We start from the raw sequence: 27,953 nt of genomic DNA, 5'->3' as shown, positions 1-27,953 counted from the left end.
AGATATTAAAGACCCAAGCAGATGTCTGTAAATGCCCCACCATCAGACATCCATGACTCTCTTTCTTCATCTGTTGGTCTAACTTGAACATGTCTTCTAGTGTTCATTTGATGGCCTTTTCAGAGGTTAAGAGCAACAGATCTGTTTCTGTGCCTCACCTTCTCCTGGGCTGTTTGAAAATTCCCATTAAGTTAATCCTATCTTGTAAACTACCAATATGGGGACAGTGTGGGTGATGGAGCTGGTTGCGCTTTTTGGAGTGCAAGTTCTCAATAAGGTCAAAGCTTTCCCACCAAGCCTGAAAATAATTGTACAGAAACTGCATGTGAAAGAAAGCTCCACCAGTGCTGTAGAGCCTTGAACCTCCTGGAGGAGCAAATTGTATCCCAAAGGATACAAAGTCACCTATTTAGAAACTTCTGTGGTGAGAGGTTATCACCAACATTTAAAAACCCAGCAATTTACAACCAGCAATTTACAATCTAGACTCAACGGAGTTGATGAACTATTTCAGTCATGACCTGAACTGACATTGGCCATGAACTCATGAGTTCATGAATTAGAAACGTGTTGTTGGTTTAGGTTATCTGAGGTACAATGGCGAACTGCTGTTTTGCAATTTAGTTTTATAGCCCACAGGATAAGAGGTTAGATGGAAGTTATATGTAGAGATGGGGAAAGATTTTCTGTTGGCTGCGTCTCTTCAAAAAAATGCATGTTTGCATCAATGAAAAAAAATATTCAGTTTTCTCAGTTGTACCAGCTGGTTTTGGTTATTAAAAAAAAGGCAAAAAACAAACACCAGGTACTTCAACATTGATTCCTCATATTTACCTTTACTATAAGTTATGTTTCACTGTACAACTCGCCTCAGCTTCATTAGAAAAGAAAATACTTATAAAAAAATACGAAATTACTACACTCTATGACAACTCTGTCAGCCTTCATTGGCACAGAAAACTCCAACACTACATGGAAGAGTCATTTTAGTGTGCTCTTTATAGACCCAGTACTACCATGTGGGGTCAGCAGTGTTCCTGTCCATCCGCTCTGTGTATGCATCTCTTTCATGGATTCCCATGCACCTTAGAGCATGTTGTCAGTAAATGTCAGCAAAGTTGCTGGGTTGCTGATGGTAAGAAGTGTCATGAGGTTGTGGTCCTACTATGGAAAGGAGAAGGCTGAGGCACTGAGCTGTAGTCTTAGCTTGGGCAAGCAAAGTGTGTGATAGGAGACAGACCTTTTTCATGCTCATTCAAACCCGCTTTTGAAGCACAAACCTCATCTCAACCTTTGATAACCATTAATTACCTACCGTGACTCTGTTGCGTGCAAACTTGTGAACACTTGAAATGTGAGGCAAGTCAAAAGGGCACAGGTATCACTAGAAAGCATTGGCAAGTGGTGTGTTTGTGTAGGTGGAGCATAGCTACAAAAGCTTGTGAGCCACCCCTTGTCTCACTTGTGTGTGAGTTCCTGTCTGCCCAGATCGCAACATGCTGGCGGCAGTGCTGCTTCCCTTCTTGTGCTGCCTGAGCCCTGCTGCTGCTGGGAAGCTGCTGGTGATCCCGATGGAGGGCAGCCACTGGCTCAGTATGAAGGAAGTGCTGGTGGAGCTGAGCAAGAGAGGACATGAAATAGTTGTTATTGCGCCAGATAGCAAAATGCTGATAGATTCCACAGGGACATATGAATTGAAAACGTATCCTGTACCTTTCAAAAAGGAAGAGATGGAAGAACTTATACGCTCATTTGGTGCAAACTGTTTTAGCAAAGAGCCTTTCCTCATCAGATTTTTGAATACTTTGGATAATTTCAGAAAGACCTCTGCATTGTTTCAAGTTTCCTGCAGTTCCTTGCTGTACAACAAAGAGATGATGAAATACATTGAAGAAAGTAAATTTGATGCCATCTTTACAGATCCTCTGACACCCTGTGGACAGATAATTGCTTTGCACTTTTCTATCCCTACTGTTTTCTTCTTGCGGGGCGTTCCGTGCTCTATAGACACTCATGCTGCTCAGAGTCCGAACCCACCGTCCTATGTCCCACGAATGTTCTCACTCAATACAGATCATATGACGTTCCCTCAGAGAGTGAAAAACTTCCTGCTTGACATTTCAGAGTATTTCACCTGCAGTATGGTCTTTTCACCATTTGAAAGCCTAGCCTCAGACTTTCTCCAAAAGCCGATGACAATTACACAGCTTTTAAGTCATGGATCCATTTGGCTGAAGAGACTTGACTTTGTCTTCGAATATCCCATGCCTATAATGCCCAATATGATTTTCATTGGAGGCATAAACTGCGGACAGAAGAAACTATTATCTCAGGTCAGTGACTGGCTGGGAAAGGTATAACAAGGGAAAATTTTGGCAGTCATACACCTGCATGATCTGAGTGTAGTTTAATAGTGTGTTTGATATGGACATTTCTTATCTAAAGACATAATTTAGATTAACCTTTTCTGTGTAGCCAATCCACATGAAAAATAGAACAGGAGAAAAAGACGTGATTCTATATCTCCTTTCCTTGGGTCTGCCCATCACGGGGATTTTGTTTGGTGAGGGGAGTACGTGCTATGCTGTTTAATTCCAGCTAAAGTCAGGTACACAAACACCATCTCCTCCAGGAAGTATTGCAAAAAGGGCAGGTGAATTATAACGGTTCTTCCAAAAAATATTTGCCTCACATAAGAGGCAGTAGAATATTTCTTCAAGAGCATTAGCTGCTTATCCAGTCAGAAAAATAATTCACTGGGTTATGTGCAATAGCATCATGTGCTCTTTTCTGTAACAGCAGTCTTGTGTTTGAGTCAAAGGGTAATATTTTGTCCTGAAAGTTTTTGGTCTAGTAGACTTCCATCACAAAAACTAGATAGCTGAGTTCTCGACTGCATTTTTAGGTTTGGGTAGGGAAATGCTGATGGGTGTCTGCTTGGGCATCTGTGGCCTAAAAAGGCATGCATGTGATGTATGTTAGCTTATTGCTGCTTCTGATGTACATTCTTGCTTGTTTGTGCTGTAAGAAGAACAGCCTCATGTGAAGCCAGAGATTAAGTGGAAAAGGAGATACAGGAAGACACAGCTCTCCTCAGCAGATATTGAATCTGTAGTTAGTGTTATCGAGCAGTTTCAGCAATAAATCACATTGTTTCCTAGAAAGGATAAAGTTTTATCCTTTGTGAACGTTACTTAAAAATAAACAGACTCTCCCCTATTCTTGCCTTGAACTATTTTCACTTGCCAGCCTTCCCTGAATCTTGGGAGGAATGGAGGAATGGAGGAATGGATTCCTCCTGCCTATCATCACTCTTACACTTCCCCAAATTCACAGGCCTTTGTCAACATGAATGAGTGAAACTTCACAATAAAATAGATTTGCATTTTAGAAGCCTGGCATATCTTCCCCAGAGCCAACCTTAACTGGCCTTAGGCTTTGCTTTACTCCTCCCAGTACTTCACCTGATGCTGCCCATTGAAAGTACTGTTTATTTCTGTTAAGCTGCAAGTGTTCATATCTTGCTTTTTCACAAAAGTCTCTTTCGAATTGCTTGTCATCCCCCCACATGGCCACTTTTATCAGGTAGTGCTTTTTCCTATCTGTCCTGTCCATCAGAGCTGCTTAATGGCTCCTCAGGGACAAACCCAGGCAGATCCTCTGGGAAAACAGCATCCTGCCTGCAGGCGAGGCCATGTGGCAGAGATGCTTAAAATCGGACTTTCCTCTGAAAACAAAGTTCACTCTCATCCTCATCTTGCTCAGGGACTAAAGATCATAGTCCAGCAGCAATATTTGGTGCAGAAGTACTGATTCTTCAGTCCTGATTTCTTGTTGTCTTCCGACTATGCCGCTGAATCACACAGTTCCATCAAACAGCAAAATGTAATCCTGCAGGTTGACAAGTTTATCACAAGTACTTGTTAACTGCTCAGACATGGTATCTTCTAGTTTTTCATCTGAAGTAATAACACCACCTCTTACCATTTAAAATCAATTCCTGCCTGAAACAAGAGGGCTGTTACTGGCTACGTTGGTATTTGTACATTTGTGTATGTATAGGCTTTCCTGTATTTAATTACGTACAAGGGGAACTGAGTGGCTTTTCCTTCCTATTGCTCCTTGAAGAAGAAAATGATTGAGACAGGCACAGAAAGATAGGTCAGGATGAAAACAAAGAAGTGTTGTGTATGACAGCACAGATTGGTGGTTTTCCTTCACTGATGCAAGCCTCTGCTGCATCTTCCTGTAATAAATTTGTAGCTGGTGATGTATGTCGTACCAGTGTACATGGTACAGTGTACCAGTGAAAAACAAGAGTTACAGTGCTGAGCTGTATGTAAATCACAGAGCCTCCTCCTCAGGGTATGCACAGATATTGTGCTGTATAGTGGCATAATTTTATAATTTTAAACGTAAGCTTGACAAGCATTTCAGAACAGCTGTAAAATGCTTATCAAAAACAAAGAAAGAAAAGAAGGAAAGCAAGAAAGTATTTTAACACCTGCTTTCAGCAAGCCCAGTTACTTCGAAGTGCCAGCATTATTAAAAAAACTTAGAATTTTGTTTTTGCAAAGTCTGATTTTCTTTTCAATCTAACATCAGTCAGCACCGGGAGTCAATCAGAAAGGACCCATCCCAAGGGAGCCTCAGATACCAAGCAGCAGTTCTGCCCAACCCATCACTTTCCTTAAATGATTCATCAATGCCTTGAATGGTTACTGGTGACTGGTTTTGCTGGAAAAGCCGGATCGTTAAGGGGGAATGTGAGAATCTGGCAGGGAGCCGTAGGTCTACTTAAAAACGGTTGGGTCAGGGCAGGCGAAGAGACTTTGGATTTCTAGGAACATGGCTTATGTAAGTAAATACAGTTGCTTAGTTTCTACGAGGGTTTTGGTTTTCCTGTCTCTGTTTTGCTTCGCCGATGGTGGAAAGCTGTTGGTGGTGCCAATGGATGGGAGTCACTGGCTCAGCATGCACTCAGTGCTGGCGGCCCTCAGCCAGAAAGAACACAAAATTGTCGTTGTCGCACCAGAAGTAAACTTGAACGTGAAGGCATCTGAATATTACACTCTCAAAACGTATCCAGTGCCTTTAACGAGGGAGGAACTGGGAGCAAGCATGCATTCATTTGTGAATGATCTTTTTGAGAGAAGGCCCTTTCTTCAAAGAATTACTGCGCTTTATGAAAAAGTTCAGGTCATCTCCAGTGTCTATGCCTCCTCCTGTACCAGTTTACTGCACAATAAGGATCTGATGCAATATCTTGAAAGGAGTAAATTTGATGCTCTTCTCACGGATCCTGTTGTACCATGTGGACAAATATTGGCTCTGCATCTCTCTGTCCCATCGGTTTTCTTTTTACGGGGACTCCCCTGCAGCTTTGATTTGCAGGCTACCCAGTGTCCAGACCCCCCTTCCTATGTCCCAAGAACATTTACAGAGAACTCGGACCACATGACGTTTATCCAGCGCGTGGAAAACTTATTTCTGAAATCATCAGAATCCTTTCTTTGCAATTTTGCCTATTTGCCATTTGAACTTCTGGCCTCAGATGTTCTCCACAGACCAGTAACAATGAAGGAGCTCTTAAGCCATGGATCCATTTGGCTTAAAAGAATGGATTTTGTTTTTGAGTATCCCATGCCGGTGATGCCCAACATAGTTTTCATTGGAGGTATAAACTGTGGAAAGAAAAAGCCATTATCTCAGGTCAGTGATTTCCTTGATAAAATATATTAAGGTTTGAAGGGAAAAGGCTGTTTGCAAATGCTCTCTCTGTGTGTATATAATTGTCTACATGAGTTTGTGGGATTTAGGCATGCAGTAAGGTATACAGTAAAGACAAAGAAAATAGGTAAAAAAACTGAGTTGATTTTAATTCTCTCCCACTCTTGCAGGTACTCTTCAATAGCATTAGCAGGATCTGAGCATTTTTGCTTAAACAATTGTTTTCTTTGGACCAGGGAAGTAGTTTATCACTGCACTCTCGCTAGAGTCACACACCCACCAGTGAGGGTGATCCTTGTCTTAGCAGGCTGCTTGTATTTGCCAGATCGGTATTACTACCTGAAACTATTTCTTTTACAGTCACAATTGATTTTTAAAAACAACGAATCTTTTCCATTAATAGAACCATCCTTTCATAATTTAGAGATAAAGTGTCATAATGCGTCAGTCGGCGGATAATGTTCTGGTTGCTTTGTCAGTCTAACTTTATCCTTTCATCGCATGGATTCCTTATGCAATTTTCTGTAAAAATGTTAGAGGTTTGTGTAGCTGCCAGCCAGCACTGAGACATCTGCAACAGCTTAACGCTGCCTACTGAAAAGGTAGATTTGTACCTAGAGCTGCAGTAGTTCGGTAAATGTCCTTAAAAAAATTCTGATGCATATTATCAACCTTCAGAGTAAATTACTGTATGTTCGAAATTACTTCTGTGCGGTAATTTTCATAATTAGGGCTGATTGATTGACTGCAAATCCTGTCTATCCATTAGTGGTGGTTTTGCTTTCATGGCTCTGGGGTGTGGTCTTCCCAGGCTGATCCTGAACAGCATTTCTGAGTTGCTAATCCAGTTTTAAATATATCTGGCAAGAACCATGCCCTTGTCCTTCCTCCTTCCAGCCCCTACTTCATTCTTCCAAAAGGAGGCCTTTCAGGGAATTGAACTTGAGTAGCCAGTCTTCCGTTTTCATTACAATGTCAAAGTATAAAAATGATAAAGAAACCAGGCCATTTCCCATATGAAGCATTAATAATTTTCTAATCTTTTACAAATAGAAAATTATTTGGTCTGGCAGGAGGGGAGGATTTTTCCTATGCTGAAAATCCTTGTTTGGAAAATTAATGATCTGTTAATCAGCACTTTTGAGCAGACCAATCATTCTGTAAATCCCAATGTCCTTAAATACAAAGAGGTGGGTGTTTCCCATTCTGGCTGCTGCTCTAATTACTGTCTGCCAAACTGGCTGAAGTTTAACACCTCTTATTCCATCTTTGCCATACACATGATTATACATTTACCACACAGCAAATAAGTCTAAAGATCATCTGGAGAACTAGAGCACAGATTGCTTAAAACTGTGGAGCTGGATATATTCCTTCTGGGCAGCACTCACCAGATTTCTGCAGAAATGGCTCTGCTGCTTAGTGCTCATCCGCACGTCATGGCGACGCTGGTTCTGCTCCTGTCCATGCTCAGTTTGGCTGCTGGTGGGAAGCTGCTGGTGGTGCTGGTGGATGGGAGTCATTGGCTCAGCATGCGGGAAGTGTTGGACAGTCTCAAGGAGAAGGGGCATGAAATAGTTGTCGTTGCATCTGAAATAAATGTACATATAAAACCATCAGAGAATTTTGTTATGAAAATGTATCCAACACCTTTCACAAAGGAAGAGGTGGATGCAAGTATCCATTCTTTTTCACGGGAAGTATTTGAAGAAGGATCTTTTCTGGAAAGATTTCTGAAAATATACCAAGGTATGAAAAAAGTGTCTGCTTTGTCAATCTCCAGCTGTGCACACTTACTGTACAACAAAGAGCTTGTCAGATATCTTGAAGAGAGCAAGTTTGATGCTGTCTTTACAGACCCTGTACTACCCTGCGGGCAGATACTGGCTGAGCATCTTTCAATCCCTTCGGTGTTTTTTTTACGAGGAATACCATGTGGTTTAGACTTTGAAGCCACTCAGTGTCCCAGTCCTCCTTCTTATGTCCCCAGGGTATTTACAAGCCATACAGACCGCATGAGCTTTTTCCAGCGTGTAAAGAATCTAATCTTTGACATCCCAAATTATTTTCTCTGTGATATTGTCTTCCAACCATACGCAAAACTGGCTTCTGAGTTCCTCCAGCGGGATGTGACTGTGCCAGATCTCTTGCACCAGGGTTCCATTTGACTCATGAGGTTGGATTTTGTGTTAGATTATCCAAGACCTTTGATGCCCAACATCATTGTAATTGGAGGAGTAAACTGTGCTCACAAGGAGCTAACTCAGGTGGGTCATGCTCTCTGTTTTTACTTCATGCTCTGATAGACTTTTGTGTTCACAAGGGTGGAATTTTGTGTTGCAGACAGGAATCAAGTTCCCGTTTTGTGTGACTTAGGCAAATATTTGTGAAAGAAATAATTTTTCTCTCACTTTCCTCCTCACTTTCCATTTTCTGTGCAGACAGCTATATCTTTTCATTTATAAAGTATGCTTAGTTGAAGAGAAACTCTTCTAGTGAAGGTCTGTGATGGGACATTGTGTCCACCAGCCAAAGTGATTGCCAGTGTTTCTGGACAGAAGGACAAAGTGCTCCATTTGTTTTACAAGCAGCTCCCGACAGACTGCCTACAAAACTTTAAAAGCTCTTTCTGGGCTTAAAAATCCAGTTCTAATGAATGGAGACATGGAGCAGCTTTGCTTTGATGTGTCCCGCACAGCATGACTAGCCTCGGTGATTATGCTAACCTCTCAGGTGTGGCATGTGCTTTGAGTGCCTTGGACATAAAAGACAGCAATACATGCAGTTCTTACTGGAGAGCCTCCTCTGATGCTCTGTGGGAGAGCCTGGAGAGTTGGTTTATTCTTTTCTGTGCTGTGGCCTTCTCTTCAATCATATTATTCAGGACTTGTGCACTGTGGGGTAAGGTCACCAAGCCTGTGTGGCAGTTCCACCAATGTCCAAGGTGGCTGTGGCGTCTTACAGACATCCTCATGTACACTGTAATTTGCCACCTGAGCATTCATACAACTCCACTGCTGCTGGACACCATGCAAGATTTGCCAGTGACAGAAAAGAAGCCAGAATTAGGCCCTGAATTGTTTCATGGGAAGTCCCCTTCAAAGAGTGTTCAGACATCTCTGCTCTGTCCTCCGAGACCACAAAGCCAACCCCTCCATTCCCCGAGGCAGGTCTCAGATACTGCAAGTACCACTTAGCGCGTGATGTATCCTGCAGACAAACCTGGCATCCTGCGTCCACCTTCATCACTCTTCTCAGTCTAGAAATAAACTTAAACAGCTCTTCCACATCTGCTATGGAGCCATAGGTCTCCTGGAGATGAGTCTTCAAAGAGAGACCGAAATGGGCCAGATCTTGCCCAAGGGAAGGGAGCAGCCTCTGCCAGGCTGAATGGTGATGTGGATGTGACACATCTCCTGCACTTGCAAAAAGTTCAGCCAGAGGGAAGCTCTCAGAGTGCAGTTCCGCTCAGAACCACCCCTGCCTCCTTCCTGGGACACTCTGTACTGCTCCTCTAATAGAAAAAAAATAGGGGTTCCCTGGTGGGTCCACCAAACACCACCAGGCTGTGGACTTGTCTGGAATTAAATGCTTATTATGCAGCCTTTTATCAAATGAATGATTATCCATTTACCACACAGCAAATAACTCGAAGGATCAAAAGTTATGTTGTAGCACAGATTGCTTTAAAGCGCGGAAGCTGGTGCTTCACTGCTGCCAGTGGTTTTCTTTCTGGGCGGCACTCACCAGATTTCTGCAGAAATGGCTCTGCTGCTTAGTGCTCATCCGCACGTCATGGCGACGCTGGTTCTGCTCCTGTCCATGCTCAGTTTGGCTGCTGGTGGGAAGCTGCTGGTGGTGCCGGTGGACGGGAGTCATTGGCTCAGCATGCGGGAAGTGTTGGACAGTCTCAAGGAGAAGGGGCATGAAATAGTCGTCGTTGCACCTGAGATCAGTTTGTACATAAAGCCAACAAAGAATTTTGTTATGAAAATGTTCCCAGTCCCTTTCACACAGGAAGAGATGAGTGGAAATTTCCAGGCATTTCTACAAGATGTACTTGAAGAAGGTTCTTTTCTGGAAAGATTTCTGAAAATATACCAAGGTATGAAAAAAGTGTCTGCTTTGTCAGTCTCCAGCTGTGCACACTTACTGTACAACAAAGAGCTTGTCAGATATCTTGAAGAGAGCAAGTTTGATGCTGTATTTACAGACCCTGTACTACCCTGTGGGCAGATACTGGCTGAGCATCTTTCAATCCCTTCGGTGTTTTTTTTACGAGGAATACCATGTGGTTTAGACTTTGAAGCCACTCAGTGTCCCAGTCCTCCTTCTTATGTCCCCAGGATATTTTCAGAGAATACAGACCGCATGAACTTTTTCCAGCGGGTGAAGAATCTAATCTTTGACATCCCAAATTATTTTCTCTGTGATTTTTTCTTCCAACCATACGGAAAACTGGCTTCTGAGTTCCTCCAGCGGGATGTGACTGTGCCAGATCTCTTGCGCCAGGGTTCCATTTGGCTCATGAGGTTGGATTTTGTGTTAGATTATCCAAGACCTTTGATGCCCAACATCATTGTAATTGGAGGAGTAAACTGTGCTCACAAGGAGCTAACTCAGGTGGGTCATGCTCTCTGTTTTTACTTCATGCTCTGATAGACTTCTGTGTTCACAAGGGTGGAATTTTGTGTTGCAGATAGGAATCAAGTTCCCGTTTTGTGTGACTTAGGCAAATATTTGTGAAAGAAATAATTTTTCCCTCACTTTCTTCCTCACTTTCCATTTTCTGTGCAGACAGCTGTATCTTTTCATTTATAAAGTATGCTCAATTGAGTCATTTTTCATTACACATATTTGAAGCCATTTTGTGTAGGGTTGGGTAACTTGTCTCTATCTTAGTGAGTGATGGAAGTGCAGCAGGCAAGTCTGAGGGGCTGTCAAAGCACTGCAGTTAGGTATAATCCATATAATGTTGTAAACGGTTGTAGTAGGGCCTGGTATTTCCAGAGAAATGCATGTTAGGCTTCTGTCCTGGGGCACCCTTGCGGCCTTACCACTTCTACCTTTGTCAATGTATTTGTCTGCTCCTTCACACGGGTATTTCCAAAGTCGGAATCAGCAGGAATGTTGCAGGTCGTGGACTCTTAGGCTAAGAAGCACCATCTCTGTGCCTCAGGAGATTTCACCTTGGTGATGGCCAGGTGAGACCTGAGGAAAAAATCACTCTCAATGTGCCTGAAGGGGCTATGGGGGCTTGGCAGGTTCTTCTCAAAGGCAAAAGAGCTGCCAAAGCTTTTCTGATAGAAACAGATGGGACTTATCTGATGCATCCACCGCTCTTACCACCCACCTGTGTAGACTGCTGAACTCTAGTGCTTGTTATCCAGACGTTTATCAAATCATAGAATAGAATCATAGAATGTGTTGGTTGGAAGGGACCTTTAAAGGTCATCTAGTCCAACCCTCCTATAGTAAGCAGGGACATCTTTAATTAGATCGGGTTGCTCAGAGCCTCATGAAGCCTGTCCTTGAATGTCTCCAGGGATGGGGCCTCCACCAACTCTCTGGGCAACCTGTGCCAGTGTCTCACCACCCTCATTGTAAAGGATTTCTTCCTAATGTCTAATCTAAACCTACCCTGCTCTGGCCTTGAACACTTCCAGGGACTGTGTGATGTCACCGTAATATAAATGCTCTTAATTTCTTGTCAACAAGAACTGACAAAAGCAAATCTGTGCATCCCTCAACACAGTTTGCTTGAGAAGATGTCACTTTCTTCCGTAATCTCAGACCACTGCAGGGTTTATTCTCTCCTACGCCCCTTGCCCCACACCAGCAGCTGCTTAATGGTGCTGCTAGATGGGAGTCAGTGGCTCTGTGTGTTTGCAGATGACTGCAGTGGTGTGAAACAGCTGGCCCTGCATCTGGAAGAACAGGTCTCCCATTAAACATCAAGGAGGAAAGGAAGGAGATGGACCCAGAGCTGTTCCCAAAGGAAGATGTGGATGGACTTTTCCCATCTAGGAGGCCTCAGAGGAAAAGTCATTCTAGAGGAGGTCTTAGCAGGCTGAGGAGGGAACAGCCCTATCCTCCAACTCCACCAGCACTCATGGTGGGGGTGGGCATAGTCATTGTATAACAAAAGAGCACACATTCTGCACCAGCCTCAAGGAGTTATTGTGAGTCCAGCTCTTCAGGCTATCACACATCACATGGGGGAACTTCATCAAAATTCTCATTTATTTGTGCCTTTGCAGGAACCTGTAGTACTCTCCTGATGCTTAACATATAATTTTTGTTGTGCTCCCATCTTCATCAGTCTTCTCACTCCATAAACAAATTTAAACAGCTCTTCCACATCTGCTATGGGGCCACAGGCCTCCTAGAGGTGAGTCTTCAAAGAGACAGGTGGGTAGGTGAGTAGGGGGCAGGTCTTACTCAGCAGGAAGGGAGCAGCCTCTGCCAGGCTGAATGGTGATGTGGATGTGACACATCTCCTGCACTTGCAAAAAGTTCAGCCAGAGGGAAGCTCTCAGAGTGCAGTTCCACCCAGAACCACCCCTGCCTCCTTCCTGGGACACTCTGTACTGCTCCTCTAATAGAAAAAAAATGGGAATTATCCAGTGCATCCACCTCTCAGCACCTGCCTGTGGACTTGACTGAACTTAGTACTTGTTGTGTAGTCTTATCAAATGAATGATTATCCATTTACCACACAGCAAATAACTCGAAGGATCAAAAGTTATGTTGTAGCACAGATTGCTTTAAAGCGCGGAAGCTGGTGCTTCACTGCTGCCAGTGGTTTTCTTTCTGGGCGGCACTCACCAGATTTCTGCAGAAATGGCTCTGCTGCTTAGTGCTCATCCGCACGTCATGGCGACACTGGTTCTGCTCCTGTCCGTGCTCAGTTTGGCTGCTGGTGGGAAGCTGCTGGTGGTGCCGGTGGACGGGAGTCATTGGCTCAGCATGCGGGAAGTGTTGGACAGTCTCAAGGAGAAGGGGCATGAAATAGTCGTCGTTGCACCTGAGATCAGTTTGTACATAAAGCCAACAAAGAATTTTGTTATGAAAATGTACCCAGTCCCTTTCACACAGGAGGAACTGGATTACACTTTCTGGAGAACTAGCCAGGATGTATTTGCAGAAGGATCTTTTCTGGAAAGAATTGTTAAAACATATGAAGGAGTGAAAAATACTTCTGCCATGTTCCTGTCTACCTGTACACACTTACTGTATAACAAAGAGCTTGTCAGATATCTTGAAGAGAGCAAGTTTGATGCTGTCTTTACAGATCCACTACTACCCTGCGGGCAGATACTGGCTGAGCATCTTTCAGTCCCTTCAGTGCTTTTTTTGCAGCAAATACCATGTGGTTTAGAATTTGAAGCCACTCAGTGTCCCAATCCCCCTTCTTATGTCCCCAGGGTATTCACAGACCTTACAGACCACATGAACTTTTTCCAGCGGGTGAAGAATCTAATCTTTGACATCCCGAATTATTTTCTCTGTGATTTTGTCTTCCAACCATACGCAAAACTGGCTTCTGAGTTCCTCCAGCGGGATGTGACTGTGCCGGATCTGTTACGCAAGGCTTCCATTTGGCTCATGAAGCTAGATTTTGTTTTACACTATCCAAGACCATTGATGCCCAACATGATTCTGGTTAGTGGAGTAAACTGTGCTTACAAGAAGCTAACTCAGGTGGGTCATACTCTGTTTTTTCTTGTCATTCTTGCAGGCTTTTACATACTCTGGAAAGTTGTAATGCAGGTTTTGTTAGAAAGGTCCCTTTCTGTGCGTAAAAGGATTTGAAACTGCTTTTGCTTTGCAACGAGGTGCCAGTATTCCTTTCAGTGAAGGCATCTGTTTTTATCACGGTATAGAAATGGAGAAAGTGTTGTAAATGAATGTAGCTCTGGGAAACTCCCCATTGGTCACGTGCCTCTGCTCAAAGCAGCTTTGACACTAGAGCACGTTGCTCAGGGCCTCTTTGCTCAGGACTGTTGATGTGGTGCGAGGCAGACTTTCATTTGAGGAGACCTGCGCTCATCCTGTGGTCCACCTTGTCATTGATGATTTCCTCCATGTTCCTTTCTTTTTTCTTTAAAGAAGGATTCTCTATGTTTTGAATTGCCATAGAGTCATAAAATACTTAGGTTGGAAGGTCATTTGCATGCCTGTCAGCCAACCTCCTCATCAAAGCACGTGCAGTTAGTTCAGGTTGTTCCATTCTATGTCTTGTCAAGTTTTGAATATCTCCTATGACCTTTCTAGTGAAAACACTTTATTATATCCGATTTGAATTTTCCATGTTGTAGCTTATGTCTGTTGCCTCTTGTCCTGTCACTGTCAATCTCTCAGAAGAGTACAGCTTTGTTTTCTTTATGCCCTTCTGTTAAGGTAGTTAAAAACAGCAATAAGATCTCCCGTTACTCTTCACTCCTGAATCTTGAGCAAGCTCATCTTTCTCAGCCCCTTTTTGTACCTCATGGTCCCCTGCTCCTAACCATCTTCTTGGCTTTTGCTGGACTTGCTCCAGCACATCAATGTCTTTCTTATACTGGGAAGCCCCAAATTGGGTACAGGTCTTCAGATGTCTCCCAAGAGCTGAACAGAAGGGAAGAATCACCACTCTCAGACTGCTGGCTGCACTTGTACTCATATAACCCAGGATGCTCTTGCCTCTGTGGCTGCAAGGGCACACTGCTGACTCATAGTCAACTTTTTGTCCACAAGGACCCCTGGTCATTTTCCACAGAGCTGCTGTCTGTCCAGCTGGACTGCAGCCTGTCCTGTGGCATGGAGTTAGCCCATCCCAGTGGCAGAACTTTGCTTTTGCCTTTGCTGACCTTCAGGAGGCTCCTGTTGGCCCATTTCTCCAGCTTGGGACATTCTTTTTGCATATCCCAGGCCAGTGGTGCTCCCTATTTAAAGTATCAACTGGCATCATAAAAATAAAAATAAATTATAAGTGAGTTTACTTTATTCTTATGGAATGAATGTTGGATTTATTTCAGATTTTTTAAAATGTGTATTCAAATATATTTTGTGGTTTGCGGAATAACATCGTAACTCCTATTTTTAGAAATAACTCTTCCTGTTAAGTAAGTTTTTCAGATATTGACTTTGCAAAACAGTGAAACAGGGCTTATTTTTTAGAAACAGCTGAAACACACACAGTAAAAAGGAAGCATTTTTAAGAGCGTTCAAACTTGGCACTCAGTCTAGAAAAGCAGAGATGGAATAAACTGTATAGCTAAACCTAGGAAAACAACTATGACAGAGGATGCGTGACAGCAGTCTATAAAATCCTGAAAAGTGTGGCGAAGGTGAAAGGAGAACTGATAGGCAGTTTCTCCCAATGCTTGACCTATGACTAACACTGAAATGAGGCATCAACAAGCTTAAAGCAAACAAAAAGCAGTGCTTTTTCATACCATACCTAAAATAAATTAAAAAAATATTAAAAAATCTGCCTCTCAACACCAGCAGATTTTTTTTTTTTGTGGACAAAAACCTATGAATTTAAAAAGGATTTGAGTGGTTATGAGAGTGCCGTGTTTTAGGTGATCCTGCCCCAGCCCCCAGCAGTTTCCCCAGCTCTATACTGGGCATGACCTCACATGGTACGGACACCCCTTTGGCTAGTTTGGGGTCCAATCCCAGTTGTGTCCTATCCCAGCTTCTTGTGAAAATTAACCCTGTCCCTGCAGGAACCAGGACAAAGAGGTACATTCTGACTGCCAGGATTTGTAGGCTTACAAAAGAGATACTCACGGATTCCTCTCACTGGGGCTATTCGCTGTACCATTTCCAGCCAGTACAACCTTGGCACTCAACTCTACTTCAGCTTTACATTCTCCTGATAGATAGCTCTTTTCACCCTTGCCTTTGGACTTGTGAGCTGAACTTGTGGACTTCATTCAGTCTCTGGGCTCATACACACGTGAAAGAGTGTTTGTGTGTTGCTCAAAGTCCAGTGACACAACTTTTAAACTCTTATGAACGTGCCATTAGCCTTAAGGGTTTGGTCGGGGTTTTTTTTACCTCTTCACTTTAATGTTGGTTTATAGCATTTTATATTAGTGTTACAGAGATAATGCATGTTTGGCTGAAATGTTAGCAGAACTTGAAGACTACATGGATTTGACTTTATATCAAATGGGAGATTGGAGAGCCCATTCTATGTTAGCATAGTACGTCTGCAACTCCGGGTTGGCTGCCTGAGTGTGTACTGCCACCTTAGGGCATATGTAATGCTCCATCGCCTTCTTATGTGAGATCTGTTTATCCCTGAAACGTGAAAGTGCACACACAAGTGCTGCAGTGAACTCTCTGGCACATAAGAATACCTTCTGTCTACCTCCTTTAGTATATGGTTTTTTAATGTCACCTCACTGTGCCAGCTAGAGAGAAAGTTTTGCTTAAACAGGCTGCAGAATGGGACTGTATTGATGTCTGAAACTCCTTCCTCTTTAATGCAGTTTCCTTAGCCGTTGCAGCGTTCCTTGCTGTCTAGAGAAGGGCTTAGGAGAATCACTTCTTTTAACATGCCGCATGGAAAACCTCCTATCAAAATAAACTTTTTAGGACGCACTTAGTGTGAGCTTTGGAATGTGGTTATCGCTGGTTTCCCATCACTCCTACCTGCTCCAAGACAACTCTTCCAGGCTGCTGCACAGCATGAAGAAACCATTCAGAGCACTCTCCAATAAGGTGTGGTTGGTTGGGGAATCTAAACTGGTCTCTCTTCTCCAGTCAGCAATTGCTCTTGTGTAGCTACCATTCCTGTATCTTTGTTTGCTTTTGCAAACTTGCAGACTTTTGGCATCCTCCTTTTTCCTTTCCATGAAACATGCCTTAATGGCAGATGAGATCTGCTTGGTCAGGCACCTCCTTCAAGCACAAACTGCGGATACCTGCTTTTCTAGGTTTATCTTGAAAGTTTTCATGTGCCTTTGCATGTTCTCCCTGTCTAAGGATATTTCTTTGTTTATAGGCACCTATTTCATTCCCCCATCTACCCACTGGGTTTCGTTTGCAGGAGCTTCAACCCAGGTTCTCAAGAATAACTAGGCACTTAAATCCCATTCAAATCAACCTGATTTGGATATCTAAACAGGTCCTTGGAGTGGGACTGTCCTCCACATCAGATCACATGCAGGCAAACTTTCAAAACCTCAGAGGTAAAAAGCTTTTTCCAAATGTTCAGTTTGAGTCTCTCAAACTGGTGTTTTTTACTATTTACTGCTACCCAGAAAAAAACTGGCTCCATTGTCATTGTTACTCCCCATTGAGTAGCTGTAGTCTACTGTTGAGTATTAAAGAGAACAGGACTTCCAACACAGATGTCATGTTTTTGCCTTAAAAATCTTATCATAGCACATGCAGAAACAGCTCAGAAATTTTGTTCTCCCCTTCTTCTGGTAAGCATAGGACACAAGTGTGGACTTCCCGCTGGCTCATACCACAGCCAAGTCCTGGTAACTTCTTTTGAGAAGTAGCTATTACTAAGAACTTCAAAAAAACGTTTTGCCTGTAGCCTCTCACCTATGAATTTTGCTGCATCATTGCTTTCAAAAAGAGGTTTGGCCTCGAGCCGCTCACCTATGAACTCTTACGGCCCCTCTTGAGCAAGAGCTGCATATTGTGCTGTATCATTGTTTACAGAAAAAGGTGTTTGGTAATATGTTACCCGAACTTTGGTGCCCCCACTACTTGGCATGTCAGCTCCTGCTTACCATGTAGAACATCGTGTGTGAACTCCGGGGACCTTTCTGAGCAAAAGTGTAAGGAGAAAGTTGGAGGTTTAGGTCTTTCATATCAGTAGTGCAACATGCTTCTTGTATTATAAGCTCTCTGGAGAAGGTCAGCGGCCATGAAAGTTGATTCCTGACTTGAATCTGGCACAGGACAGTCAAGTGCACAGTGACTCACTTCAAACAGAAAAATCCCTGTAATAACAACTGCTACCTCTGCTAATCAAAGACCCTGCAAATTGTTCTGTAAAGTAAATGCATGGAAATGCTTATTGGTTTAGATCCCTTGATAGCACTCTTATCGCTGTTTTAAAACCTAATCTTTGGCCTCCAACAACCTATCTTAGCAAACACTTTCTAGAAGTAAAGATTAAAGACCATCAAGCTATAAATGTGGTACAACTATTTTTTGCTTTCACATGCTGCATGGAAGAAGTAAGGAGGAATAGTTGATTTCTTTTCCTGCCAACAGCCCCATGACAGTTATGTGGAGGTACCAGGCATACACTGGACTTATTCTTTTTCTTTCTTTCTGGAGTTTGGCAGAAGGTGGGAAGCTCTTGGTTGTGCCTCAGGATGGAAGTCACTGGCTGAGCATGCGTGTGGTTCTAGAGAAACTCCAGGAGAGGGGGCACGAAATCGTTGCAGTGATTCCTGAAGCCACTTTGCTCATGAAAAGCTCACAATCTTTCAGCATCAAAACATACCCTGTGCCTTACACACAGGAGTTTTTGGATAGATTCTACCATTCCATCGGTGAAAGAAGTTTTGATAACCTTTCTTTCCTAGAAAAATTTACAGTTTTACTCAGCAATATATCAGAAATGACCAGCATATTCTCTTCTACTTGTCGGCATCTCTTATATGATGAAGAACTAATGAAGTACCTCCATGACAGCAAATTTGATGCCATTATGGTGGATCCTGTGTTGCCCTGTGGACCAATTATTGCTGACCATCTCTCTCTCCCTTCAGTGTACTTCATGCGTGGTCTGCCATGTACCTTAGACTACAAAGCCACACAGTGTCCCAGTCCTTTATCTTATGTGCCAAGGACTTTCATGTCCAGTTCAGACCGCATGACCTTTACGGAGCGTGTGAAGAACCTCCTGGTTGGGTTTTCAGAGAATTTGTTTTGCTATTATTTTTATTTAAAATATGAGAACTTAGCTTCTGAGTTTCTTCACAGAGAAGTAACAGTACTGGAACTGTTTAGCAAAGCATCCATCTGGCTGATGAGATATGACTTTGTTTTTGAGTATCCGCGTCCAATAATGCCAAATATGGTCTATATTGGTGGCATCAACTGTGACCAGAAGAAGCCGTTATCAAAGGTTTGTCATTGTTTACGTTGAAGGTATTATAGCATTTATTAGCAATTATTTAAGATTTGCTTTTCTAAGTGCTTCCTATAGTAGTATTTGTGCTTGATCCGATACGTGATCGAATACCAGGATGGTGTGATTTCGAAGTGGGAATCTCACACTCTGAGAGATGATCACAAGACCTTAGCTTTGTTGCGGTGCAAGCAGCTGAAGGGTTTCTCTCTGGGAGAGCTTGGGTGAAGCTGTCTAAGCTGCATAGCTGCCTAGGTATAGCTTACCTTGTTTTAAGCGTATCACCATAATATCAGACAATCTTGGCACATATGCTATATGTAGATAAATGACAAAGTAATTCTAGGTCATATGATTTTTATATCCCTAACAGTTGTGCAATACTGATTAATTGCAGGAGACATGATTGGACAAAAATTGGAAACGTGGAACTAACTCTGTGTGTATATCCAGACACTTACATTGTGCAACAAAGATTGATAGCGCGGATGAATCCCCAAAATCAGGAATATGCAATCAAAGGTGGTAGAGGGAACTCTTTTGCCTCTGAATTTGTGTAAGAAGCCATGTAAGATAGCATATCAGACCATGATTGGAAAAAGGACCTGTCGAGCTTGTAACTATCTACCCTCCCTCCCTAGCTTGTTTAAATCTCCGTAGAGGGCTGTGCAAATAGTGCGGATGTCAGTCATTTATTCTGTTTTTCAGACCGCGGTGGTGTTGCAACAGCAGAAACTATTGCTAAGCTTGCATCACATTTACTACAGGGCTTTCACTTTGATAATTGCTACAATATAAAAACAAATCTGAAGATAAACCTTATCCAACCGCCTGTATATCAGATCTCTGTCAATCATTGCTTCTTGTTTAGACTCTGAAAGCGCAAGGTAATCCAACTTCTGTTTGGAGCTTTGGTTCCAATCAGCTGAGCAAACTCAAGGCAGGGAGTTCATCAGTAACTGGATGTTAATAAGATAGTGATTGCTTCATCAGGGGTTATGTCCCATTCATAGCTCTGCTCAGCCTTCCAGTGCGACACACTGCCAACTGCTTGATGCTTCTTCCTCGAGCATTTGAATCCTCCAATGTTAATTCAAACATTTAACTTTACTTTGCAGCGCCCCGTTACTTAAAGCCTTCACCGGCACAGATGATATACCCAACCTTTACCCACAGTTAAAAATTACCCTCATTTTTGCCCACAAACATACAGTCCGTTAAAAATTAAACACTTACCTTAGTTAGGATTAAAGTGCAAAGTACTCCACGATTCATTCCTCGTCCCCTGCAACAGTTTTGCAGCTGTTCGAAACTTTGCTGATAGTGGAAGGAAAATGACTTTGTCAAATCCAGGATCTAATTCTCTTGCCTCCTGGGTTGTGTTTTTCCTGCTCCTGTGGACCTTTTCTGAAGGTGGAAAGCTTTTGGTTGTACCTATCGATGGCAGCCACTGGCTCAGCACGCGCCCGGTTGTGGAGCGGCTCAGACAGAGAGGACACGAAATTGTGGTGGTTGCGCCAGAGATAAATTTGCGGATAGATTCGTCAGTGTATTATACCATGAAAACATACTCTGTGCCTTACACCAAGGAGTATGTGGAGGCAGAATTTAAAAAGCTGGGGTACAGAAGTTTCACACCTCAACCCTTCTTGGAAAAATTCTCAAAAATGGCAAATATTACAACCATGTTCTTTGATTCCTGCAAACGTCTTCTGTCTAACAAAGAGCTGATCCAATACCTTGAAGAAAGCAAATTTGATGCTGTCTTTATGGATCCTTTCTTTCCATGTGGACAGATAGTGGCTGAACACCTCTCCCTACCTTCTGTGTACCTCCTACGGGGACTGCCGTGCAGCCTAGACTTCCACGCTACCCTCTGCCCAAATCCTCCCTCTTACATTCCCAGGTTCTTCACTCGCTACACGGACCGCATGGCATTCCTCCAGCGCACGGGCAACCTCCTAGCTAGCCTCAGCAGTTCCCTGGCTTGCAGTTTCCTTCATTCTCCGTATGATCATTTGATCAAAGAATTCCTCCAGCGAGAGGCAACAGTGCTTGAACTGTTCAGCCACGCTTCTATTTGGCTCATGAAATATGACTTTGTGTTTGAGTACCCCAGGCCCCTAATGCCTAATATGATCTTGATCGGAGGCATAAGCTGCACTCGGGAAAAAGCATTATCAGAGGTTAGTTACCTTTCTTCCCCTAGCTTAGCTATGACTGCGCTGTTTGCTCTCACCATGAGATGGAGCTCCTGGCAGTACAAATAATTACAGGAGAAAGAGCGAGGTGGAAGTGGCTGGGAAGACACTTTGTACCTCTTCATCCCTTGTGCAATGAGAAGTTCTTTTGTGCAAGATCTCCGGATTCCCAGAGAAGCGTGCATGAAAAGTGGGGCTTTTTGAGTATTTTCTGGCTGCCTATTTCCAGTAATTTTCTTTTGTATACCTGTTTACAAGACTTGGTGCTAACTAGGGTAATGCAGCAGGCCAAATCATCCTAGTCCTCTGCCCTTGAGCAGAGGACTGTTCCTGCAGGGATTTCAGAGACTGTGGCAGACCTGAACAAAATCCCTACCTGCTCCAGTGAAGCAGCAAGAGATCTGCTTCTTTTGCATAAAATACTTTGTCCCAGATCTGGACTGCAATTTTTTGCTTGAACTATACCAAACTTCCCAAATATGGGTATCTGCCACTTTCCACTAAGAAATCCTCCCAACTCTTAGTGCTTTCTCTTATTTTTCAGTGAGTGTCTGCTGCAGGTATTTCAGAAATGTTGTGTGCAGTACCCACCGATACACTCAGATGCTGGTTTAAAAGACTTTAGTAAAATAACCTGCCTATTTCCAAAGCTGCAAAAAGTTTCATAATGGTAGTGGTGCTTCTGAGAAGAAAGTCAGACCTTGGCACACAAAAACGTTTCAAGAACGGAGTAAAACTGGTCCCACAGAAAATCAATAGAGCTAAATACACCCTGAAATAGCTCTATCTGTTCCGCTGCATCGGGAGCTGCAAGAAGCAAGTCAACCACTGGCCAAAAAATTTTGTACCAAAAGCACATTTGTCTTTTGGGGAGGATCTTGCAGTTCCCAGATGTCTGTGAGTTTATACAGAACCGAGCCCCAAGTTCCCAACCAGATACCTATGATGCCTTAATGGAGAGCCTGTCTTCAGAGAAATCTGGTAGGACAGAACCAAGCCCTGAAATCAGAGCTGCATTTCAGCTTGTTTGCCCCCAGGAGTGCATCAGGTCCAGTGTTCAGGGGGCAGCTTTCAGCAAACCCTCGATGGCTCCTTCTGTTTGGGATCTAGTCCCATGCAAAGGGCCATGGCACTCTGGTCAGCCACAAAAATACATTACAGAGCACAAACTAAGAGGGTCAGTCTTGGATATCCCCTCAGACCGTAGAGATAGTGTTTCAATTGGCAGACTTATGGGAACATTTAGTTAATTTTATTCCACTCATTTAACTCTGATGCCTGCAGCAATTCCCTCCAGTTTTATCTTTCCTTCCCTGGCTTTACGAAATATTTTTCTATGGCATAAGATATTTGTTCCAGCCTTTGGCTGTTTTTATGCTTCATCAGAATCCTTTTCTTCTTGGATGCCAGTGACAGATCTCCTAGTCCTTCTTTTATTTAAATCAAACAAAACAGATATAAAAACAAACCCGTGCCTGGCAGCGGTTCCATATTATCATACTCAAAGCAGACCAAATAAATCCAGATACTAGAAGATAGAGCTATCCACCGTCAGAACACTTTTCAAAATCTTAATTCTCTCTTGCAGCTGCATGGTCTGAAAAGAAGAGCATCAACTCTAAATCCAGAGCATCTGACTTAGAGTAAATGTGGAAATAAACCACAATGTATTCACCTGAGGACTGGTTGCCAGGAGAAGTATGATGATGAATTGATCTCCTTAATTGGTACAGCATCTTTTCTGTTGCACCGAAAGGGATGTCTCTGAGCAGGCAGACTTTGCTACATGACTGTTTTAAAGTAACTTTTTTCTCCTATCCAGACTGAATCTCAGTTCGAGCTTCAATTCTGCAGGCACTCACACGCCTCCATAACTTTGTTCATCCACCTGTGCCTTTTTTTTTTTTCTTCCTGGGACACATTTCTCTGTAATTTTTCTGATCATAATTTCCTTGTATTGACTGTTCACTGTATTGCCTTTCCAGGTAGTTTTTTGGGAACATGGCAGAAATTACAGCATCTGACATGGAAGGGATTTTGTTTGTGTTGGCAGGAATTTGAAGCTATTGTGAATGCCTCTGGAGAACACGGCATTGTTGTCTTCTCGCTGGGCTCCATGGTCTCCGAGATTCCTATGAAGAAAGCCATAGAAATCGCAGATGCCTTGGGATCAGTCCCTCAAACGGTATGGTTTCCCTCTCCCCCTTCAAGCACAGCAATTCAACACTATTTTCAAATACAGTATATGATTACCTGTGGGTTTCAGCATGCTTGGTCCTCCCTTCTTTCTCCTGCTCCCTGATGCCAGTAGAAGCTATCCCTCCAGCAGCTCTGCATGACAAAACAGGTTTTGTGCGCCACAGATGTTCTCAGATGTTCTCAGCTGTGCTTTTCAGCCCCACTGAGGAGCAGCAAGAGGCCAGCTGCTGAGAACTGACATTGTTTTTACTTCTCTTGAAAGGTTTTGTGGCGCTACACGGGAGAGGTGCCCCCCAACCTGCCAAAGAACGTAAAGCTCGTCAAATGGCTGCCACAGAATGATCTTCTAGGTAGGTCTTAGATGCTTGAGGGATAGCAGCATGTTTGTTTTAATCAGATACTGCTGTTGTAAGGCTCCCTTAGCATCATCCGTGCTGACTGCCTGCATCACTGGGGGTCACAGGACTCCCTTACAGCCTTTGCTGTTTGAACCAGAGCCCATCTTTTAGAAACTTATCTGATGCCACGTCAAAGTTGCCGGATTATGAAACAACACTGTTTGGAAAGGTTTTCCAACACTTGACTACCCTTAGTGTCAGAAATGGGAGTCTTTATCTCTGACTAGCCAGTCTCAACACCCAGCCATGGATTTCTGTCATGTTTTTGTCTACTGGACTGAGAAGAAAATCTAAGGTCCCTGAGTGGGCATTTCCAGACAGATCGTTGGGCTTTTCAAGCAGTCAAATTGTACGTGCTATTGCCAGGAGTTCATTTGTTGGTTAGACAGCAGGGCTCAGTTGTGGGAGATCTGCAAAACCAGCAAATGGAAGAAGTGAAAAAAAGTAAGCAATGGTAACGTCTCCTTTAATGTTACTTGGCTCTGATTTCATCCTAGAATCTGAGAAGCTTTGGAGGATTATCCAAGGCTTTCCTGAGATTACTCAAACCAAGACAGAGCTCTACAACCCAAGGTTCATTCAATCCCCTGTAATGTCTTGTTCTCCGCAGCCCTAAGTCTGTCCATAAGTAATGATGCATATGATAGCCCAAAGTTCTTGATTTATACCTACCAGTACCATTTTTGTGCAAGTTTTTTCCCGATGGATGTGTTCCTGTGACTTAACAAATCAAATAGCTAAGCAAGTCTTTCTTTCCTCCACAGCTCACCCTAAGACTCGTGCCTTTATTACCCATGGAGGCTCACACGGTGTTTACGAGGGCATATGCAACGCGGTGCCAATGGTACTAATGCCATTATTTGGAGACCAGATGGACAACGCCAAGAGAGTAGAGTCACGGGGAGCAGGACTGACGCTGAATATACTTGAAATGACTTCGAAGGACATATCCACTGCCCTGAAAACAGTCATTAATGATAAAAAGTCAGTAACAGAAACAGCCTTTCTCCTCCTACTGTTGTGTAACACCAGCATGCTAGCTTCCAACTGAACAGAATGTCAGTCTCCTCTTCGATGCCTTCTTGATATAGAAAGCTACATCACTGAGATGCTGATGCTTGCTCTCGGTTAATCTTGTCCTGTCCCTGTAACAGCACCGTCCTTCTCACTGCCTGGGATTATAATCTTGAGGTGACAAGAACTGGCTGATCTGAGAATATCACAGACCACACTAAACATCACAGTATTGCAGTCAGCATGCCCAAGGTGTTTTAAGGCATCACAGTGAAGGGGAGCTTTACAGACCAGTTTTCTCAGTATGAGAGAAGATGGGGTGTAAGTGCAATGGCAGAAATCAAGTTGACAAAAGATGTGTCACCTGCTTAAAGCCAAATTTACCAGGCAGCGAGGTAGAGGGCGCTGGCACAATGTGGTAGAAAAGGCAAGTGGTGAAGGGAAATGTGGCAAACCACTTCTGTTCCCTACATCAGTGGTGACCGATGGCAGTGGGGAGCCTGAAAAGGTTGAAAGGCTCAGCTGCCTGGCTGGTTTTCTTTGCATGAGGTTTGCCCAGAGATGCTGTCTGCACAGCAGCAGGAGGAAGCAGACAAGTGGCAGTGCCTGGGTATAGTCCAGAGGCTGGCTGTACTGCATCAGAAAGCTTTGCCTTCCAACTGGCAGGAACATAGCTATTATTGCTCATTTATTTTACAGACCAGTTTTCTCGGTCATTTTCCCCCCACTAGTGCTCCTAAGGAGCTGTATGAGCACAGTCAGCTGCTGCCTGGCTCAGCAAGGCTGGACAATTCCAGCACAGAGCTGAAGGAATATGTGCAGGTATGCTGAGGCAGCACAGGGAACCACGCGAGACATCACAGTATTGTAGTCAACACGCCCAAGGTGTTTTACGGCGTCACAGTGAAGGGGAGCTTTAAGACATACCCTCCTCTTCCCTACTCCCATTCTCTGTTGTCATTAGCGCCTCTAAGTCCATGGCATCCTCTTCCCCATCTTGTTTCTGAGAAATGGCACCTATTTGACATTGTTTCCTAACTGCCATTCTTATAGCAATGCTACTACTTGTTCTGTAGCTAGACAGCTTTTCTATACCCAGTCTCACATTTCAGGCAGTTGCCTTCATCCTTCACCACAGAGATTTTGCTGACAGCTCAAATGAAGCTTTTCTGCTTCTTTTAATAGTATCTTTTCTCCTTTCTTTGTCATTGAAAACAGCACTTTTCTGGGTCCATAACTTTGCCATTATCCTTCTCATGGCGCAGGGCGGTGGGAAACACCACCTGCGAAGCCTCCAGTGGCCCATCAGACAACTGACAATGCATCCTTCTTTTCTGGGGATTTGGTCTCAGCAGCACAAGTCGTTGTAAACCCAATATCTTTTCTTGGCAGGTACAAAGAGAACATCAAGCGCCTCTCGGATCTTCACCTCGACCGACCCATCCACCCCCTGGACCTGGCCGTGCACTGGGTGGAGTTTGTGATGAGACACAAAGGGGCCCCACACCTGCGACCTGCTGCTCACGACCTGAACTGGATCCAGTACCACTCCCTGGACGTCATTGCCTTCCTCCTTGCCGTGGTGCTCCTCTCCCTCTTCATTTCTCTGAAGTGCTGCCTGTTCTGCTGCCGCAGGTGCTGCTGTAAGAAGGGAAGAACAAGAAAGCCAACCAAATCCAAGTCCCACTAGCAGATGAAACCAGTAGTGGGAGCTAAGGCCTCTGCTCCAGACTGGAAGGATCAGAGAACATCCCAAATTTCACTAAAATAATTGCTGACTTTCAGTCAAGAAATAATAGCGTTCATTTAAACTAGCATCATGGGAGGGGTTGTTTCACTGATATAATTTTTGCCTTTAATTAAGAATCAGTTGTTAAAAATAATTTGTGTAGGAGTGCTTCAACCACTTGGGAAGATGTTAGTGTGAAGTCCAAGGCTCCTGGATTCCATGTCTTGGTGTACAGAGGACTCAGGGTGGTTTTTTTTTTACCTCTCTATGCAATGGAGATAGATAGGAATTTCATTAGACTTTGCTTCAAGGGCTTTGGGAGAATCATTTGCTGTAGTGTAAGACTGTCAGGTTGATCAAGCACTTTGAAATCTTTGTACAGCTGTTGTTATAGAAGAGGCAAATGTTATGCACTGACAATACACGTCACATAAACCAAGCCAGACGCACATCCTAAATGGGTTTTGTTTGTGTTTACAATACCTCGAACTCAATTAAAGTTTTGGCAGGGAAGTGGTTGTAAAGCCACTGGTTTTTCACCCAAGTTCTCCGTCAGGCACAGCGCTGTATCTGGAGCTTACCTGTGAGCTGGTGAAACCTTCATAAGCAGTATTTATGAAACCCAACCGATAGTCTCTTTGTAAGTGATGTTCAGGTAAAGACCAAAACTGCCCCTCTATAAATAAATAAATAAATCACCAACGCTAACGATAACGGCTCTTGAGTTTTCTGACTGAGGGATATTAGGGTGGATGCTTGTCAATCATGGAGAGGGAGCTGGAGAAGGGAAAGGCTCAATGCACCACAGTGTGAAAGCCACGTCAATGCACAAAACCCAGTTCCCAGCGTTATTATCTCACTCCTTGGTGACTTGGTGCTTGCTGAGAGGTTACACCCTGAGGCTGCCACAGTCCCCGCTACTAGGCATAGAAAAAGCCAGAAAATATCTTAAACAGAAGGTAATATTCAGGGCTCAAAACAGGCTGGACCATCCTGATACAGCATTGCAACCCTCCTTCGCACAGGAGTCCGGCTAAGTACCTGGTGCTGTTATTTTCAACTGCTGTTCGAAAAAACAGGTACTTCAGTGCAAGTTAAGTTCAAGAAGAAAGTCCCCCTCCTCCTCAGCCTGTCCCCATCACGATGCCCCATTCTCATGGGCACCCACACCACCCGCAAACTGTCCAGGACCAAAGCCAACTGTTGCTTTTCATCCTCTGCCTTTCCTTTGCCTCCTCCTGCCCCTGGTAAACAGAAAGAAACCCTTCCTTGGGACATGGGGAGTGTCCCCACGCTGTGTAAGAGCTGACCTGCTTTTAAAATGCAGCTTTTGCAGTTCCACACATTCCCGAAGTGACAGCTCTGGCTGTCCCAGCTGGAGGCAGGTGACAGCAGTGCATCTGTGCAAAGTCAGGCGGTGCCTCTGGAAATGAGACCCAGCGAGACCTCGCAGTGCCTGTCCCACCATCAACCACGGTGGTTTCAGTCATCTCCGAGCACGGGGCTGGCTTCCAGCAGTTGTCTGATGCAAAAAAACCCACTTTACATTCCCTTACAGAGAAATTCTCTGAGTATTCTGCTGC

The 27,953-nt window shown here is 43.7% G+C and overlaps 3 protein-coding genes and 1 pseudogene across 6 annotated transcripts in view; all 4 read left to right on the top strand.

The window, feature by feature from the left end:
- Positions 1-27,084, top strand: part of LOC134518347 (UDP-glucuronosyltransferase 1A1-like) — a 36,704-nt gene extending 9,620 nt beyond the window's left edge. For 2 of the 4 annotated variants that reach the window (XM_063341043.1, XM_063341041.1), the window contains exons 2-5: positions 23,084-23,215; positions 23,492-23,579; positions 24,392-24,611; positions 26,034-27,084. In XM_063341043.1, coding sequence (XP_063197113.1) covers positions 23,084-23,215; positions 23,492-23,579; positions 24,392-24,611; positions 26,034-26,331 — 738 coding nt within the window. In that variant the 3' untranslated portion in view covers positions 26,332-27,084. Of the gene's footprint in view, positions 1-1,481; positions 2,334-20,115; positions 21,016-23,083; positions 23,216-23,491; positions 23,580-24,391; positions 24,612-26,033 lie in introns of those variants that run through there. The other 2 variants (XM_063341044.1, XM_063341042.1) reach the window with 2 other exon arrangements.
- Positions 4,664-5,987, top strand: LOC134518873 (UDP-glucuronosyltransferase 1A1-like). The gene has a single exon (XM_063342186.1). It carries the CDS (start codon positions 4,849-4,851, stop codon positions 5,740-5,742), a length of 894 nt encoding a protein of 297 aa, XP_063198256.1. The 5' UTR covers positions 4,664-4,848; the 3' UTR covers positions 5,743-5,987.
- LOC134518348 (UDP-glucuronosyltransferase 1A1-like) lies at positions 7,023-9,517 on the top strand (annotated as a pseudogene).
- Positions 17,296-19,963, top strand: LOC134518349 (UDP-glucuronosyltransferase 1A1-like). The gene is made up of 2 exons (XM_063341046.1): positions 17,296-18,826; positions 19,227-19,963. Exons 1-2 carry the CDS (start codon positions 17,969-17,971, stop codon positions 19,233-19,235), a joined length of 867 nt encoding a protein of 288 aa, XP_063197116.1. The 5' UTR covers positions 17,296-17,968; the 3' UTR covers positions 19,236-19,963.
- Positions 27,085-27,953: the final 869 nt, after the last annotated feature.

This window comes from Chroicocephalus ridibundus, chromosome 7 (genome assembly GCF_963924245.1).
Source record: "Chroicocephalus ridibundus chromosome 7, bChrRid1.1, whole genome shotgun sequence".
Taxonomy (NCBI): Eukaryota; Metazoa; Chordata; class Aves; order Charadriiformes; family Laridae; genus Chroicocephalus; species Chroicocephalus ridibundus.
This window is presented reverse-complemented; position numbering and strand designations above follow the sequence as displayed.